This window comes from Poecile atricapillus, chromosome 8 (assembly GCF_030490865.1).
Source record: "Poecile atricapillus isolate bPoeAtr1 chromosome 8, bPoeAtr1.hap1, whole genome shotgun sequence".
In the NCBI taxonomy this organism is placed as follows: domain Eukaryota; kingdom Metazoa; phylum Chordata; class Aves; order Passeriformes; family Paridae; genus Poecile; species Poecile atricapillus.
The window spans coordinates 27140774-27160377 of NC_081256.1; the positions used below are offsets into that span (position 1 = coordinate 27140774).

Consider the following 19604-nt stretch of genomic DNA (forward strand, 5'->3'; position numbering starts at 1 on the left):
AAGCAATTGCTAGTGCAGATCTTGCCAGATGGAGTAGTTCTCTCAGTCACTTGAAGTACGGTAATTCTAATAATGCATCCCTGTAACTGAGCAGCATGTGTCCTGAGCCCTCTGTTACCTGAAAACACAGCTCTGCCCAGGGTGCCATGAGTTGTTTTCTTTCCCGCAGTGCTGAGTGCCCAGCCACAGCTGCCCCCCAGCCCGGCCGTGCCGCAGCAGAGCCGCCCCCCGCAGCCCCCCGCGCTGCTCAGCCTGCCCGGCGCGCTCACCTCGCAGCAGCAGCAGCAGCACAAGCTCCGGCTCCAGAGAATCCAGATGGAGAGGGAGCGAATTCGGATGCGTCAGGAGGAGTTACTACGACAGGTAACACCAAAGATACTCTTACTTTGTTCAAGAGCTTTTAGTTCAATGCATCTAAATTTTTAACAAGTACAGTTGGTAGCTCTGTTACTTTATGTCAAGACTAACTATGGTTTTACAGAAGGGTTACTAAAAAGCTAATATAAACAGATAATTTCATTTTTTTTTCCTCAAAACTAGCACTGAACAGAACACAGAATGGCTATTGTCAGAAGTCACAGACCTGGTGTCTTTCTTACCAGTCTTTTTTAATAGTGATGTAAGGTCCAAATTCTGTTCTATGTCTGTTCTTAAGCAGCTGGAGCAACTAACACTGATTTACGTGCAGTTTAACTTGGTTTGCATGGGAGACCATGTTCATACTTCACTGAAGATAAAGGCAGAAAATATGGAATTGTTCTGGACTCCAATCCCCACTCTCTTAATTTGCACCCTTTGCATTTTAGTTAAAATAAAATCACATTCACATCTTTGATTAATACCTCTGATCTGAATTCTTTCCAGAGTTGGTTATTTGCAGATGTTTTGCTTATTGTGCTATTTCTTAAGTTTCAGCTCTATATAATGACTCATACTGAACAAAATAGATATGTAACTTCCTTTATACTGCCTTAAGAAAACAAAGCTTTAAGAATCATGTTTCATCTGTTACAGACAAGTCCACTAGTGGTGTTGTGTTTGCCTGGCATATTAATCAGATTCCTTTGTGGAAAAAAAAAATAACCTGTTTCTTTCAGAAATAGCATGAAAAAGTACACTTTATCAAGAAACATCATTATTTGTTATTGCAAATGCTGTAGTTAACAGTTCTAAGTACCTTTAGAAATGGCAACTTTCACAAGATTAAGGTGGTGGTCTCTGACATGGGTAGTGGTCTCATCTTTTGTGTAGCTTCTCCTTTCCCATCAGGAGCTCATGATAGAGATGGGTGTGAGAAGAGAGTGAGGATATCTGGCACAAGCTTAGTCATGATTGTCATCATGCTAACTAGTTTAGCTGTTTTTGGCTCTATTCTTGATTCAAGACAAGAGCAAATTAGGCTTCAAAACAGTTGTGCCATTAACACAAGGGAGGGTTTTTCTGCTTTGCTGACTTTGAACCCGATACATTCAGAGCACTCTGCAGCTGTGCTGCACTCAGTCAAGACTTCCATTTACTGTGCCCAGTAGCACCCTGTGGTGTTTGTTGAAGTTCCACATTGCATGAGGCAGTACAGCATCACTTTGCATTACTACAGTTTTTAGAAGTGGTGTAACTCTTAGGGAGGAAAGCAAGATGCAAAATCTCATCTTCCTAACAGAATGTTGTGAACTTCCTTCCAGTAACCTCGGTATCCTGAACCTCGGCAGCTGAGGGTGCAGTGAACCCCGTCATCAGTGTCCAAGTACAGTTACTCCTGTCCTGACCCTCCCTTGCTGCTTTTGCTTTTCTACCGTAACCTGTCTATGGGAAAAAAGCTGAGTAAGGGTGTACGCTGCTACTAGCAGCTGTGGGGAGGTGCAGAGCGTTTGAGTGAGGGGAAGGATTCTTTGGAGGGTCACAAACCTTTCAGCCCAGTAGCAGCTGCTGGCTCCCCACAGCCATTCCTGGCAGCAGCTGCTGGGGTGGAGCAGCATGCCCAGCAAGAAGAGGTCATAGCTCTGGAAGCTCTTGCCTTAGAGAATTTCTTTCCGTCTTTGTCCTCCTCTTTACGTAGTTGCTAAAACCCTAGAACTCTAGATGGAGTACATGCAAGAAGGGCAGCATTTCAGAAAACCAGCATGATAGCATCTATTTAAAGGTTTCCTTACTCAGTTTTGTCATTTTATAAGGAGTTAATGTTCTTTTATGCTAATTTGGTTTTGCCAGCTTTCCAAAGGAAAAGAGAGAATCTGGTTGCTGCTTAAGAGCCTCTTGGAAATGGAAGTTGGTAGAGGTAATATTGGTCAGAAATCACTGAAAGGCCCTCCTGCATTCAAAGGCTGAGGCTGTAACATTGCTGCTCACAGAGCTGCAGGACCTCTCTGCAGCCAGACTTTTATCGTTGGGTAGGAGATTTACAAATATTCTTCTTAAAAACCTTGTAGTCATGTTTAGAATAGAGAACAGGACATAAGAGGGCTTTGGGCATACAGCTTTGGGCATTGTGTAGTTGATCCATTAGTACTGACCATTGCTGTAATAATGTCAAAGGAGCAAAGGAATCTGACATCTGTAGCAGTCCTAAAATTGCAATGTGACTTCTGAACAAGTGACCTGCAGCAGAAGAACATATGTCACATATGGTGGAGCCAGTGCTCTGTCTGCTTCCCCAGCCTAATCTGTCTCCAGTGTGCAAGAGTCTGTTGTTCCACATTTTAAAAGTACACATAGAGTTAATATTGCAAGCAACATGCAATATGTTGAAATAAAGACATGAGGGGTGAGCCATTCCCCAAGGGAGAGTAGATCAAGTAACTCTGTAATAAATATGGTGTTTCTTGCAACAAAGAAGAGACAGGAAGTTAGGTTAGGTTAACTGATAGTGGGAGTATTTCTTTAGGGTGCTGCAGGCTTTTCAGCTTACAAATGTTTTGCTTTGGAAGGCCTGTCTAAATCTCGTGTGGCTGTAGATGTCTTTTTTATATTTTAAAAAAGTACTGAAAATATCTGCATGTAGACAGAAAATATCTGCTAAAAAAGACACTTTCCCCTCCTCTGAGGTTTGTACATTTTCAGACTCCTGCTGATTAAATTCTAAATAGAAATGTCACCATTGAAATTGTCACTTGACAAACTTAATCATAAACATAACCTATCATACATAAGCAAATAAGAATCTTAAGAATGTTTGTTCCTAACACTTGCTAAATACTGACACCATCTAATGTAAATTATAATTTATCTATGAATATATTGATAATTTTGTTACAAAAGAAATATTGCAATAATGGGCACCAGTATGTATTACATTATTCACAAAGAGACCAGACCACTCCTCCTCAATGAAAAAAAAAATTAAAACAGTAAAGCATCATATTCTGGCCTTGAAAACCTGTTAATCCTTTCTGTACTGGGGAGACTGAATGACTGATTCAGAGGAAAGAAGTTTTCTACTAGGATTTAAATGAAATATTTACTTTGCTTGTTTCATTAGAAAAAATAAGTTGAGTAAATTATGGTAAAAAAAGATACAGCTTTATTATTTTAAGGTCTTGGGATTTTTGTCGGGAACATCCTGTTGGAGTCAGACAAATTCTATATGGAGCCCTGTACCACTAGATGTCATGGGTGTTTCGCAGAGATAATGCTGGAAGAATTTATCTTTCAGGAAGAGTTGCGAAATGAGTTTCCTTTGGCTCTGATTGCTTGTTGATCATCCTGCAGATAGCAGACATGAGACAGGTCATTAGGCAAATGCTTATTATTAGGCAGTGTTCCTTCTAAACCTTACTGAATCACAGTCTTGGTTCCAGTGGTTTTCTTCTAACATGTAGAGTACTTTATGGTTGCTGGATTACAGTCTGGCTTCCAGACATGGTAACTGACAGCTAGATTCCATGGTGCTTTAAGCCAGCACAGGTGGGTATGTCTGTCTACATCATGATTTTCTTCATATCAGTGTAAACAAATATTCATCAGTGACATCACTCAGAATTCATTTTCTTTGGTGTCTATATTACATGTTCACTTGTTACAAGACTACAGTATTTCTGAGCTGTTGGAATAACCCTTCCCATGTATTTATTTGTGTCTTTTCAGGAAGCTGCTCTATGCAGACAACTTCCTATGGACTCAGAAAACATGGTCTCAGTTCACACAGCTGTGACACAGGACATGAGGCCTATTACAAATAATGGATCTGATCCTTTCTTGAACAGGCAAGTTAATTCTTCTTCATCAGGCAATTGCTTCTGTTGCTTTCACTAAACTGTCACAGCTGTCTCTCTAAAATAGTCCCTATATCATCTTCTTTTGTTTACTTACTGTATGGCTGAGTGGCTGACCTGAAATCTTTCAATTCATGCTTCAAGAAGGAACCTTAGCAAAAGCAATAAATTGTAACAGGTGGTTTTAATTCTGTTGTTAGTGTATGTAGAAGACTAGGTAGAACAGATATGTTACCTAAGTATAAATAAACGCAACTTTTTAGGCTGTCAGAACTGATTTCCACTAGATATATATATATGCATGTGAGTATTTCAAAATTTAAGAGTGGCCTCGCTTCAATTACTTTGTTGTTTGGGCTGATGTGACCCAAATATGATGTTGGCTGATCAGTGGCCAACAGTTGAGGATGAGGCTTAATGACTCAGTGTCTACTTCTGATATGTAACTTACTGTGTTCTCTTCCAACGCTGTGCTCAGGAGCTGTGTCTGTCAGAGCATGTTTACTGAGTCCTTTTCATCTTTCAATTTGTAGTGGGCCATACCACTCCAGGGAACAGAGTACAGACAGTGGCTTGGGCTTAGGATGCTACAGTATACCAACAACACCTGAAGATTTCCTCAGCAACGTAGATGAGATGGATACAGGTAGAATACTCAGATTTGGCTTTAAGTATAGTCCAGTTAATGATTTTGTATTATGACTAGTGATGTTTTATAATTGCATAACTGAACAATAATCTCTGGCTTTCCTATCCAAGAGAATAGACTAAGACTGGGATAAAATGCCTAGATGGTGCTTAGTGCCCAGAAGGTTCTCAACTTTAACTTAGATCCAGATTCTACCCTTTTACCTCAGACTGATATTAAACAGAGTAAATAAAACCTGGAAAATGCAAGCTTTAATTCCTATTTTCATACCATTGTCCATGGTAGGGGGAGTAAAAAGTTTTGGGTTATATGTACAAATCAATACATTTTCTAACTCTGGGAAATCAGTCTTGCTTGTGAGTCTTTTACATTGGCAGAATTGGATTTGTCTTCAAACAGAATGTGTTTAGCTAGCTTACATTTTGATATGTATTTATTTTATGTTAGTATCCTCATGGTGTTTAAAATACTGAAATAATTTACGAGGAAATAAAGGTTTTTTCAGAGAGTGAAATTCTCAGCACTTCCTAACCTAAAGTTCCTTTTGAAGTCATCAGAAATTCAGTTTTAGGCAGAGATTGAAAGTTTTATCTATTAAAGATGTTCATGCTTGTTCTTACTAATTTATTAAAAAAAAAAAAGAAAAAAAAGGAAAAAAAAAGGTAACATTACAGAATTAAATTGCTGTAAAGCACTTTTTTCAGTTATTACCTATGGACTGCATTGCCCCTGGTGCAGAGATCAGGATGGAGGTATGCATGAGCATCCTTTGATGCTCCGTGAGCAGACCAGGAAACAAACTTGAAACTGTCCTGCCTCCCAAGTGGAAGGCCAGAGCTGGATCTTTGAGCACTGCTGGAAAGGACCTTTTGTGATTTCAAGATCAGAGCAAGGATATGAAATGTATTCTAAGAATATGTACTCTGCACCTAAATACAGTTTTGAGATAACATTTGTGGTGAATAGAGTGCTCACAAGTGCTTGTGGGAAAAGGGGAATCAATTTTTATGTCAATTCTATTGTTTTAAATTACCCACAATAAGAGTATGGTACTTCAAAAGTTCTTCTTTACTTTTCCTAGGAGAAACTATAGCACAGACAACATTGAACATAAATCCACAACAAACACGCTTCCCTGATTTCCTCGACTGTCTTCCAGGAACAAATGTTGATCTTGGGACTCTAGAGTCAGAAGACTTGATCCCTATTCTCAACGACGTGGAGTCAGTGCTTAACAAAAATGAGCCCTTCCTTACCTGGCTGTAGCCAAGCAATGCTTACCTGGTGCAATTCAGTGCAATTCAGATTTCTTTTTTCTCTTGAGGTAGGCATAGATAATCTGAATATCCTCAAGAGATACAACAATACCACCTTATTGACTTTTGTTACATCATCTTTATGGTCAGTTTAATATCTGTCTGGATTTTATTGATACTAATTTAAGCATAAAATGCATTTTATATATATATATATATATATAAAATACATACATAGATATATAATTCATTAAAAAAGCCCACACAACTTTACACATCTGTGTACTTTTTTACCTTTTCAAACCAGGCAGAAACACTTCACTTTTAGGACAGAAAGAGACTGATATTTGTGCACATCCCTGACTGATCTCCTGGGCAATGGTTGACATTACAGACCCTTCCTAGGTCACTTGGTTCAAAAACAGTGCAAAGCATCAGAACATGAGAGAAGTTTTATTATTATCTTTATAACAATAGTATCAGAAGCTTTTTTAAAATCAACTTACTTAAGCCTTAAAAATATTTTTTAGTTCTTAGTAACTAACTGTTCTGTATAGAATACAGTTCAAATCTGATCCATATCAAGCATAATTCCCATTATATATTTGTGAAGGCACAAATAATACTATAGCAGATTCTTTCTTCTTTTTTTTTCAGTAAATTACTGTATAGTTTTCAGAAAATAATTACTTCCAATCTCAAAGTACCAAAATTTTTTAGCAACATTTTTACACTACAATATTGTTACAAAATAAACCAGGCTGGTACTGACTGTTGCCTTTTAAAAGTAAAGAAATGTATTATAATCAAGCATTTAAAAAAAATCTTAGATTTTTTTAGTTTATTATATTAAGCACTACAGCTTTGTAATTTAACACAGGAATAAGCAATTTTTTATATATATAAAATCTGTGGCAAGTATCTTAAGCGCAAAAATATTCTTTTAAAATGAGTTCTAAAAATCAATTCTGGAAAATGTGGCACAACTTTTTAATGTCATACATAGTGGGGAGAAAAACATAGGGGAGAAAAACCTTCCTTGTACTGTTTTCAGTGATGTTTTTAACTGACAATGTCAAAATACATGTAGTTGTATACATGAAAAAAAACAGGAACTTTATCAGGGCACTGCTAAAGAAGAATTCACCAGGGACTCACCTGAGCAGGGACTCACCTGGTGAAGCTGCTTAGTTTTTATGTCTTTTACTTACCATAACTGGTGCACAGGACATGAGGTATGTGCTGTGTGTTTTTACCTGTTGTGTATCCTACAAAACTTCCTTATCAGAGGTTTGGGACTGAGAAAACATCAAGAACATTAAGCCTGAAATTCTCCTGAAATGCAAGTTAAGTCCTGAATATTCTTAAATGTTTTGAAATCATCTTATTTATAATTAATGGATTTAAGCATTTTGTATTGCAAAATAGGTAATTTTATGAAAGGCATTATAACTTTTCTCTGAGTTTAATCCAGGCTATGTAAAGAGATGTAGCACTAAGTGTAAATGTGTGTGCCAGGTCTGATAACACTTAACAAGATCTTAATGATGCATCAGAATATTGACCCCTAAAGACATTTTCACATCTGGTTGGGTGAGGGTAGGTGAAAAGGTCAGTGGTGAAGTGGTGGGAACACAGAGCAGATTTGGAAGACAAATGATGAGGTAATAAATGTAGATCCTTGCTGGGAAGGATGGCTGCAGACAGTACATAGCAAATGAATCTCTGGTATTCAGTGAAAAACATAACAGAAGCACTCGATACAGTAAATGAACTGCTAAGGGTACATGGTGTCACAGGATGGAAAATAAAAAGAGCACACACTGAAATTCTGAAAAAGGAGATATCAGGCAAAGACCTACAGTTATGATAACTATAGTAGAAGGCAGCTTTTAAAAAATGCTTTTGTTTTGTTTTTTTTTTTAATAGAAAAAGAGATGGAACAGCAGAGTTGTGTCTGCACAGAATTTAATCGCTGAATGGGCATTGTGTTTCTTTTATTCTTTTGAGGAGTTATTAGTTTGGGTTTTTTTTATTCTTGCCAGTTTTGCTAACTGTTAAGATAGCATAAATTTCTTTTGAATAAACAGGGGACTGGGTAGGGCTGACCAGTATTACTGTAATTAGTTTTAATCTCTCTCTTTTAAAGATTTCTTCAGATTGTCAGCCTAAATGAAGAACAGATGGTCCTAAGGCTTTGTTCTTTAGTTCCATGACTGATGTTGGTAATGAATTGGAGATTTTCTGGCCAACTTTCAAGGCCACGTCACTAGCAGTGCTCAGTTGGCGTAAGGAGCTGGCAGCCAGTGGTGCTGGAGTGACCCACAGCAGCTGTGGATCTGAGTGCTGGTGTGACCCAGGTGATAGTGCCCATGACAGGTTATGTTTAGAGAATGCACTTTGTTAATTTGCTAGTAACTGCGCCACTGAACATGTACATTTGTCGTAACAGAAGATACTCTGAGCAGGTCAGGCTCAGAGCAGCTCGCAGCTGTGTGAGATAGCTGGTGCTGGTTCCTGCCCACCACGTGCATTGTTGTCAGCCAAAGGCTGTTCTTCATACAGGGAGAATGAATGCAACTTTATAGTGAAATCACATCAGGTATTTATCAGAATTGTGAAGCTGCAAGCTTGGTTTGTTTTTCATTTGTGTTTCTGGTGGTTGAGTGTCTTGGTGCAAAGACCTTAAAAGGGTAAAGCAATCATAAACTGTGTTTCTGTGTTACTTCCATTGTAAGCCAGCAGCAGATGTAAAACAGATCTGTTGCTGTGTGGAGCAACACTTCAGGTTGAAACAGCTGCCAGAATCTTGGGTTAGATCTTTACTCAGTCATGAAACAAATCCTGGTTAAATTAAAAGTGATTCTTTACACTGACAGCTTTTAACTTTTGTTACGGAGATGATGTATCTGATGAAGTGCAATGACAATAAAATCTATCTTTCAAAGTTACCTTTTTAAAAAAGTTTCTGGCTTTAAACAGGCTTATGACAGACCTTTACAGTATTCAGAGCATATGTAATATGAAAATAAATTTATTGTTGACAATACTTCACTGTACTATTTCAGGTTTTGAGCATTTATGTACTAAACTGTACATTGTCTACTTGTAGTATAAATACAACCCATGTGCTAGCTGGACAATTTTGTTGTGCCTATCCCTGAGGAGGCATATATAAGCCTTGATGATACAGAAGTAACGGGACATGGTTAATTACAGTTTGTATTCTGGTAATACTGGTAGAATGTAACTTGGGGAGGTATTGGGTTTGACTTTTTGTTAACAAATGCTGTTTAGGGGAAGGGAAGGATTTAAATCTATATTTTAATTACAGAAAAATGTGGGTTGTCCAAATAAACTTGTTTCCCAACGCATACATCTATGTATATGCTAGTTCTTTAACTATTTCCTTTTTTTCATTTTTTTTATAAGACTTGTATGAGCATTTGTTTTTAATTTTTAGTACCTTGCAATAGATTGTATTGGAGGCAATCAGATCAACCTGTTGTATCCTGGGTTTGATTCTGGCTTGATTTTTTTTTTAATTATTTCTTTGATCTTTTACATGAAAAAATACAAATGAACTTGAAAGATTTTGGATGCATATTGTTTTTTTAAAATAATTTCTTTAGGGGAGGGGGTGGGTTTGAAGGTTTTAGTATGGGCTTCCTAGGGAACTGTAAAACGCTGCTTGGAATAAAGGTGTGCTATTATTATAATACTATTCTGTGAAAAAGGCGTACATTTCTAATAAATTTCTATTTCATTTCTAAATATCAATTTCATATTGTATATTGTATATTCAATTATTCATATATATATATTCAATTCAATATACATTTGAATTAAAATATGGGGCAAAGACCTCACCCATATCAGTGTAATGGAAGAAGTCAGCCTTCCCACCCTCTGACAGCTGGAATGGCTCCAGGGTTTTGACATTGTTTGCCTTGCAGCTGGTTACACTATGAGTAATGTACAATCCATGAAGAGGGAGCTAAAGTTGAACTGGAGACAGGTGTTCCAGACTGGAATGATGTGAGAAAACATCCCTTGTTCTGGGCTGAGCAAATTTTTTTTCAGCATTTTATATGTTACTTCCTCCTTTAGAGATGAACCTTTTGCACAGAGTCTCCAGTTAATGCATCACTCCCTGGAAGGTGACATTTTCCTGTGGTTAATGAATCATTTTTCAGCAGTCTCTTTACTGAAGACAATCAAAAAAGAGAACTAACTGTATATAGTTCTCTTGTGCAGGGGCTGAACCAGTTTTGTCCTGCTGAAGTGCATGGACTCAAAATCACATGCACATGCTCCACATGTTGTAATCTGAGCTGTTTAAATAACCAATGTACTTTACAATATGCTTTAAATAACAATGTACTTTACCAGTGATATCTCTCAGCTAAAACAGTGCCATGCAATATTGAAGTTGCCGTGGTCTCAGCACCCTGGTCACCCAGCAGCCAATTTTTATGGGTGAATAATGAAGCTTCAGCCAGCGTGGGTATTTCTGAGATTTTATGAATAATACTAATATTCTTTCTTTTGACTGCTATTATTTTTACTTCTGTATTAGTGTATGTTGATATTTCTACATTATTTCTATGATATTTCTAGTGTAGTCTTTAAGTTGGTCAGGGTTCCTGAGGTCTGTTAACACTTTCAGTTATCCCTGTTTATGGCTTCTTTCTTACCATCATCTTTCTGTCCCTTCCTAGCATTGCACTCTCTTTATCTCTGCCTTCTTTTCTGGAATGAACACAGGCTTTTTACATCATTCTGTTATGAGGATCTATGGTCAGTTCCTCTCCTTGATTTTACTGGATGCTTTGCTTACTAAAAACACAGAACAATCTCCAGTTACTGCAGAATTGACACTGCAGATGTGTGATTCACTTGAAAAAGCCTCAGATGTTAGGTTTAATTGAATAGATTTGGAAACACCATTGTTGGGACGTCAAAGTGTGAGTTCAGCTGGACTGCTGGTTCCTGCTCATTTACCCTTTTTCAATACACCTGAAGGGCAAGGTGAGAATGCAGTCTGGATCACAAGATGAAATGTGTGCACCTTGTGTGAGTATCTGCTATATATTAGCTCGTGTTAGAAAGCCATCATGTAGCTGGGTATCTCTTAGAAGCAGCAGCTCATTGGTTTTGGTTTTAGGTATCATAGCTTGTTGCCTTTTATTTCTTATCCCATCTCCCACGAAGATTTATGTACTCTGTTTATTGATACATCCAAGTTGTATGCTATGCAGCTACCCATCCCTTTGTTGAATGCTGATGAGAAACATTCCTTTTTCCCAAAGGCTTCATATAAATCAAACAAGACAAATGCAAGATGAGGTGCTGGACAGCTGCTCACCAGAGATGAAAGAATAGATGTGAGACCATAGCACAGCGTGTGTTGAAATAAAGAGTACTTTCAAATTCCTGGGCTATGCAGTAGAACAGGTGGCACAGACAGCTGTTCCTAAAGAGTTTGTTTTTTTTTTACAATTTACCATCTTGTACAACATAATTCTCAGTACCTATATCAAACTGTTTAACATTTCTGCATGTTGCTCAGGAGCTTTCAGTGCTTTTAAGTACTTCTAGATTCTTCAGATATCTCCTAGTGTAAATACACAGTGCATGAAATACATTTTCTGGAAGCACATGCCACAGAATCATTATTTCTGGTGGAAAGTTTTAGGAAACAGATACACCCAATATCGAGAAGTGCTGGGACATCCAGCCTGGTAAGCTGATTTGTGAAAATTTGTTTCAGAATTTTTTTTAAAGAAGCATATTAGTTGATAGTTGACACCCTCAAATGTCTCCAATCCCTCTTATTTTCTCCTTTACTCCTTTGGGAGGTAGCTTTTTCTTTTTAAGTTTTAGAAGTTCTTTCTAAAAGGTATTTTTGCCTTTGAGCTAGCTCTCTATTGTCTTTCCTATCTCTTCCATAGCACTGTGTCAAATACAGCTACTTTTTGCAAAAAGTTTAATAAACAGCATTTTCGCTTATATATAGATTGGAAGCTTTGAGGAGTTACAAGCTAGCTAACTGACCAGAATAAAAATTGTATTTTGCCTGAGAATACCCTCTTTTTAAATGGAAGCTGTTTTACAAAAATAAATATGAATGTGAGGCTTGTATTTCACGTATTTTATTCCACAATGAGGGATTTCAGGAAGGCTGGAAAGGGAGTCAGGGCTTCATAACACTGGTGGGAGGAAGAGCCCTTCATCCTCATCTTCTTAGCCAGAGGCAGTGCATCCGAGGGCTGCTTTGTGGAGCGGCTGCAGAAGGGATCCTCCCAGGGAGGGGAGAGTTGTCTGCAATATTCCTGTTCATCAGACAGTTCCATCTCCCTGGAAGAATGAAAACATGGAGGTAATTTCCTGACTAATATTGCTGTGACTTTCTAAGGGTTGTATTACTCCTCATGGCAACAGTGTAGGGTTTTGGCAGTATGTTAGAAAACATGATCATAGAGCTGAAGGAAGGCTAGTTTTTCTGTCTGTCAGCTAGAGGTGGGTATGTAACTCATCAGTACACAAGATAACAAAGGAGAATCATCAGTTGCTCACCCCACAACAGCATTTGCAGTCCCCACAGAGGGTTCCAAACAGGCCATTCACCATCTGAATTCCACAGAGCAGTCCCTGGATCCCGCTCATGACCAGCAGCAAGGAGAAGAGAGTCAGGTGCCATGGGACAATATTGTCAGGTGACTGACACAGGTTCCACAATTCATGGTCAGCAAGGTAATTCCTACAGGAGAGCAAAATAGTTAGCAAGAGGACAATTAACTCCCAAAGGAGGTCTCTCCCCTCTGAGAGGTTGTTACTGCTGTGGCGTGGCTGAGGTTCTGTTCGCTTGGGTAAGACTTTCCATTGGCACACTGCTGCTACTTACCTAGAAATTGACTTCAGTTTAGTTTCTAGGTAAGCTGAAGCAAGTGATTTGAAAAAAACAGACATCAGAAGGGAGCAAGTTGAGACAAGTACATGTTCGTTACAATTGAACCATTTTTAGTGTTTCGTGAAGAAAAGATATTAGCTAAGCCAAGTGTGCCAAATGTTCCAGTGTTTTGTCAGGGGCATTTTTGCTGCTTTTACTTGATTACAGCATTTTTTTTGGGGGGGGGTGGGGGTGTGAGGGACTATGATCAGGGCATGTAATCCAGTATGTCAAAGTACAGTTGGGAACAGGGAAGTGCATTGTAATCAAAACAACTGAATTATCAAAAGAAATCATGAAATTATGCAAGTCATCTCTTGCCCACTGAGTTGAAAAGAACAGCTTTTGTTGTTTTAGATGCCACATCTAAAGTGAAGGTAATAACTTCAATAATTTTTACAGTCACATTTTGATTTAATTGTAAACTGCTTAACCACTGGCTATATTTCATGTGCATATTCTTACTGCTGACTTGTTTGTGTTCTTGTCAATTGATTTCTGGACTGCAACCAAAACTTTGTGAAACAGAGCATATTTCCAAAGACTCTCAGGATCAGTCTGAGAATCAACTCTCACACCAAGGGAGTTGGTTTCCAGCCCTCACTGGTGCATGAACAAATAATCTTTCACCTGTGTAATTCTTGTTTTCTTTCTTTTTTTTTTTTTTTTCAACCCAAAATAAAATCTTTTTGTATATTATGTAAGAAATGCTGCCAGGTTACTCTTGACTGAGGCAGACTGCATTAAATGTTCTGAGGTAATGAGGAGTTTACTGCAGCCCTTGCCATTCTGTTCTGATCACACCTGCTCTCCTCGGTAGTACATTGTGCCCTGTTGTTAGCTTAACTTGTCTTGACTTCAGCCTGAGCAGTGGGACTGCTGGGGTTAAGTGAGAAATATACATGACACCTAACATGTTTGAGTTGCAGAGCATGAGGAACAAGCAGCTTCCAAATGCCACAGCCAAAATAAAATTATACATTATTTATATTTATTAATATTATAGATATTATATTATGAATAGTAATTATTTGCATACCATTAAATTTCAGGAAAATCATAGAATCACAGAATGGTTTGGGTCGGAAGGGGCCTGAAAGATCATCTCATTCCAATGCCCTTGCCATGGTCAGGGACCCCTTCTGCTCTCCCAGGTTGCTCCATGCCCTGTCCAGCCCAGCCTCAAGCACTTCCAGGGATGGGGTATCCACAGCTTCTCTGGGCAGCCTGTGCCAGTGCCTCACCACCTTCACAGGGAAGAATTTTTTCCTAACATTTGATCTAAACCCACTCTCTGTTTAAAGCCATTGTCTTCTCCTGTCACTACATCCTCTTCTTATAAAAAGTCCCTCTTCATCTTTCTTGTAAGCTCCCATCAGGTACTGGAAAGCCACAGTCAGGTCACCCTGAAGCTTCTCTTCTCCAGGCTGAATAATCTCAATTCTTGCAGCCTTTCCTCACAGAACAGGTGTTCCATCCCTATGATCATCTTGGTAGCCTCTTCCATCTGTGTCATTAATGAAGATATGAAATAACACCAGTCCTAGTAGGGATCCCTTAGGGACACCGCTTGTCACTGATGTCCATAAGGATCCTGAGGCACTGACCACCACCCTCTGGATGCGGCCATCCAACCACTTTCTTCACCATCTAGCAGTTCATCCATCAAATCCATCTCTCTCCAATTTAGAGAGCAGGATATTGTGGGGGATTGCATCCAGGTGACTTCTGTAGTCCTTCCATTATGCACTGATGGAGTCTCCCCATCGTAGAAGGCCACTGGGTTGGTCAGGCGGGGCTTGCCCTTGGTGAAGCCATGCTGATAGTCCCAAATCACTTCCCTGTGCTCCATGTGCATCATCAGACCTTCTATGAGGAGCTATTCCATGATCTTCCCAGGCACAGAGGTGAGGCTGACACGTCGATGGTTCCCAGGGTCCTCCTTCCTTTAGGAAGTTTTAAAGTTTTAAAGAAGCGTGTTTTCCTCTTTTCCAGCCGCCTGGGGCTCCAGCTGACTGCCGGGACTTGGCAAATATGGAGAGTGGCTTGGCAATTACATCAGCCAAATCCTTCAGGACTCTGAGAGGTGTCTCAGATTGCTATTCATCTAAGTGGAATTTATCCCCATATGTTGCTTATCATCCCAAGAATAACCTAGGGAGAGGCTGTGCATTTCTCTTTATTGGCCTCTCTGAAACTCAGTAGTTTTGCTATTCTTATATCCCTGCTCTTGAACCTTATGAAGTGTTGCTGTGTGCTACAGGCACTTCAAAGATCTTCTATAATTTAGACAAGTGGTATCATTCCCATTTTTATACAATGGATTTTGAATTTGAATCACCTCACAAACTTAAAACATGTATCATTTTTTTCTGATTGCCTTGTCTTACCCATCCTGGAAAGGGTAGGTCCACTTTTCTCCAGTGTTACATTTAGGGCCTTTGTTTAGGGCTACTGCTGACAAAATAAGGCAATATCCAGCTCCCAGAACTCCAACGGCGGCAAATATTATAGAAGAAAACATCTGATGAAGAAAAAATAAGGTTGTTTTGGTTCTCATTCAATCAATTAAGTGCACCCTTAATGTCAGTGAACGTACCCTAAATGCAGGTGTTAATAGTCAAATAACCAACACCTGAACAGCTGAAGTCAGTTAGTTTTCATTGCATAGTAAAAGTGTAATGCATACTTGTAGTGGTATTTTAAAGCTTGGCCATCATCAGCCCTGTGTGCCTGGGGAGGAGAAGGCAGAGGCTGGCAGCAGATGGCACTGCTCCCCTCTGGGGCCTCCTGTTCCCCTGCAGGAGAGGTTTTCCTCAGGAGACTGCAAGCCACACTGAAGTCTTTGACCACTCAAGGCATTTTAAAAAAAGTTGACACTATCCTTTACAAGTTAGCTTTCATATCTTGGTTATATTTGGACCAAATAATTATAGTTTTCCTTCCCAGCTCTCTCTTCAGGTTTCATATTAGTATGCTTTATCTCCTCCCAGGTACTTAGCAGTGTAAGCTCTGGTAGTATAATTGGAATGGATGGCAAAGTATGTCTTTATTTTTCTGGCTTTTTATTACAGAGTTTTCCATATATACTATATGTAAGTAAATCATGCAAGAACTAATGTCCTGCTTGAATTCTGAAAAAATTCTGTAGCCATTACCGTTTGTAGGTAGAGGTAGTGTCCTTAATTGGAATAAAGTAATACAGGTGAAGAAAAAAACAAAACCTTCCAGGTCATAGAATCATTTGGGTTGGAAACAACCTCTAATACCATCAAATCAAATGTGAGTTTTTGTTCAGACCTCATCACAAGAGGTCTTGAGTCCTGGCATGCATTTTTATGTTGATAAATCTGACAGGGGAAACTTAAAAATTATGCTTTCGCAGTAGACATCATAATAATGGATTTCAGCTAACTGGAATATACGAGACTAAATTTGGTTCTCAACCATGCTGATGGTGATAAGGCCATAGGACTCTTGTAGTGCAGTGTACTTGGTAGTCTTGACTGTATTAATATTCCCAGTCAGCTGCACTCTAACATGCCTGTCAGCAAAGAAGGCAGGTTGCTTTGCAGGCAGCACCGTGCACGTGCAGGTTGGCTCCCACCAGCCAGCGCTCGCCATGGTCACTGTGTGTGGCCCCTGGTCACTGTCTGTGTCCCCTGGTCACTGTGTGTGTCCCCTGGTCACTGTGTGACAGTGGTCACTGTGTGTGACCATGGTCACTGTGTGTGTCCCCTGGTCACTGTGTGTGACAATGGTCACTGTGTGTGACAATGGTCACTGTGTGTGTCCCCTGGTCACTGTGTGTGGCCCCTGGTCACTGTGTGTGGTCTCTGGTCACTGTGTGTGTCCCCTGGTCACTGTGTGACAGTGGTCACTGTGTGTGACAGTGGTCACTGTGTGTGACAGTGGTCACTGTGTGTGTCCCCTGGTCACTGTGTGTGACAATGGTCACTGTGTGTGACCATGGTCACTGTGTGTGGTCTCTGGTCACTGTGTGTGACAGTGGTCACTGTGTGTGTCCCCTGGTCACTGTGTGTGACAATGGTCACTGTGTGTGTCCCCTGGTCACTGTGTGTGACAATGGTCACTGTGTGTGGCCCCTGGTCACTGTGTGTGTCCCCTGGTCACTGTGTGTGTCCCCTGGTCACTGTGTGTGATCATGGTCACTGTGTGTGACAATGGTCACTGTGTGTGGCCCCTGGTCACTGTGTGTGTCCCCTGGTCACTGTGTGACAGTGGTCACTGTGTGTGACCATGGTCACTGTGTGTGGTCTCTGGTCACTGTGTGTGACAGTGGTCACTGTGTGTGTCCCCTGGTCACTGTGTGTGACAATGGTCACTGTGTGTGTCCCCTGGTCACTGTGTGTGACAATGGTCACTGTGTGTGGCCCCTGGTCACTGTGTGTGTCCCCTGGTCACTGTGTGTGTCCCCTGGTCACTGTGTGTGATCATGGTCACTGTGTGTGACAATGGTCACTGTGTGTGGCCCCTGGTCACTGTGTGTGTCCCCTGGTCACTGTGTGACAGTGGTCACTGTGTGTGACCATGGTCACTGTGTGTGTCCCCTGGTCACTGTGTGTGATCATGGTCACTGTGTGTGTCCCCTGGTCACTGTGTGACAGTGGTCACTGTGTGTGACCATGCCCCTGGTCACCACCTGCTGAGCAGCAGCAAAGCTGCAGTTCTCTGCAAAACTCAGCTAGTTTCTCTTCACTGCTTGCAGAAAATTGATCATGCAGTGTTGTAAATAGAAACAGATGGCTCCATTTCCTCCTTCTCAAAGTTCAATCTGTCTTATTGATATTGCATGAAGACAGCATCAAAGACAGAATTTAGGGAAAGCTCTTTGGTCAACCTCATAGGTGCGAATCTTTTCCCGTTTGTTTTTCTCTCTCTCTTTTTTTTTTTTTAAGTTCAAAATCTGTTCCTTTATTTAAAAACTGTAATGATTTACTAGATCCAAAGAATTTATTTTGAAAGGACATATTTTCCTACTAGAAATATTTTAAATTTAAACTAAAATGCTTGAGAGGTTTATTAGTGTCTGAAAGTATTGTTTGGAAACTTTCCTAGTGTGAAAGGAAGCTATAAATTCAAAGTGTAGTCTCCTTCACAGTGCTTAAAGTAGGAGGTTGGATTAGGTGACCTCCCAAGGTCTATTCCTTCCTGAAATTTCCTGTGAATCTAATGAGATACAGCTCATTTTGTTGGCCTTCAGTGAGTTGGGAATGTAATGTCTGACTGCCTGGGTAATTTTAAAAGCTGCCAACAAAGTGGCTAAGGAGAGAATTGTTGTACTCTGCAAAACAGTGTAGATCTTTCAGCAATAAATTTTAAGTGTGATAGTAACTGAAAGTATCTTGTGCTGGCAAAAACCAATGAGGCCATACTGTTGTGGTACCGGTGGTAAAACATCAGAGGCATAACACAATTTTTACAGCCTGCTTTTTTCACTTCCCAGCACTCAAACAAATGTCAGGGCTGTGTGTCCAACACACAAGACAGCCTCTGTCTAGACTCACAATGACTGTGAGAGGAAGATACATAATATCAGCAACAATTTAGCTTTTCCTTTTTTTGCCATGTTTCCTTTCACTTACCGCAAACCTCTTTCCACAGCTTCGATTACCGCAGCATCCACAGCAATCGTTATTCTGAAGGCCCAAAAATACCAAGGCAGGGAAGATCATCTACAAATAATAGAAATACAGTTTGAATTGGGATTAATTCAAGTTACTTCTTCTTGTAAATATAATAATACTATGGGGTTTTTTTTCTTATCATTAGGTTAAGTTACTTATTGCCAAACCTTTGGATGATTTATAGCTTATTTGTTTATCAAAGAAGAATTTGCAGTCCTGAGAAAGCTCAGGACTTTCAAGTCATGGCTGCGGGTGGGGGGAAAGCAGGAATGTCTGAATTTTGGTACTTACCAATACACCCGATCCCAAGATCCCTCCAAAGTACCAAACTTCATCTGTAATGTGTGCACTGTCTTCAGCCACTTTTCCTCCAGGGAAAAACAACAAAATGTTAGCAAGGGTGCCGAGCACGGCCAGGGGGATGAGAGTACCTCCCAGGCACTTCGCACAGCCTCCTGTGCACATGCTTCTTTAAAGGAATTGAAAACACAATTGAAGACAAAATCTCTCAGATGTTCTCAGAACTGATTAATAAGAAGAAGCTTCACGGTGTACTTTGCAAAATCTAGTTTCTGTTGCGCTGTTAGAGGAGCTTAGCCTGTAGAATGCTCCTGTCAGTGTTCCTGCAGTCAATCCAAAATGCACTGTGCTGGTTTTTATATGTCCTTGCAGCCGTGATGTCAATTTTCTGAACGTCTGTAAACGAAATTACGTTCAGGGCAGCCTCTCATTTAACTATGACAACCCACAAACTCTGTTAATATTTTACTAAGGTGGCTGACACTTCATAATCTGGGCTCAGGACATGGGTAGATATGTGTCTTAGTTCTGGATCATCATTTTTGCAGTATATGATCTTCCTTCATACTAGAAAACATTTCTCTTGAAAGG

General features: G+C 39.8%; 2 protein-coding genes across 4 annotated transcripts in view; one reads left to right on the plus strand and one right to left on the minus strand.

The window, feature by feature from the left end:
- Positions 1-9487, plus strand: part of WWTR1 (WW domain containing transcription regulator 1) — a 44490-nt gene extending 35003 nt beyond the window's left edge. Inside the window, exons 3-6 of one of the 3 annotated variants that reach the window (XM_058844030.1) lie at positions 177-363; positions 4081-4199; positions 4742-4854; positions 5939-9487. In XM_058844030.1, coding sequence (XP_058700013.1) covers positions 177-363; positions 4081-4199; positions 4742-4854; positions 5939-6123 — 604 coding nt within the window. In that variant the 3' untranslated portion in view covers positions 6124-9487. Of the gene's footprint in view, positions 1-169; positions 364-4080; positions 4200-4741; positions 4861-5938 lie in introns of those variants that run through there. The other 2 variants (XM_058844029.1, XM_058844031.1) reach the window with 2 other exon arrangements.
- A 2765-nt stretch (positions 9488-12252) lies between these two features.
- TM4SF4 (transmembrane 4 L six family member 4) lies at positions 12253-19396 on the minus strand. The gene is made up of 5 exons (XM_058844501.1): positions 19005-19396; positions 18672-18761; positions 15456-15589; positions 12693-12876; positions 12253-12473 (listed from the first exon to the last, which is right to left on the minus strand). The coding sequence occupies exons 1-5, from the start codon at positions 19176-19178 to the stop codon at positions 12456-12458; spliced, it is 600 nt and encodes a 199-aa protein (XP_058700484.1). The 5' UTR covers positions 19179-19396; the 3' UTR covers positions 12253-12455.
- Positions 19397-19604: the final 208 nt, after the last annotated feature.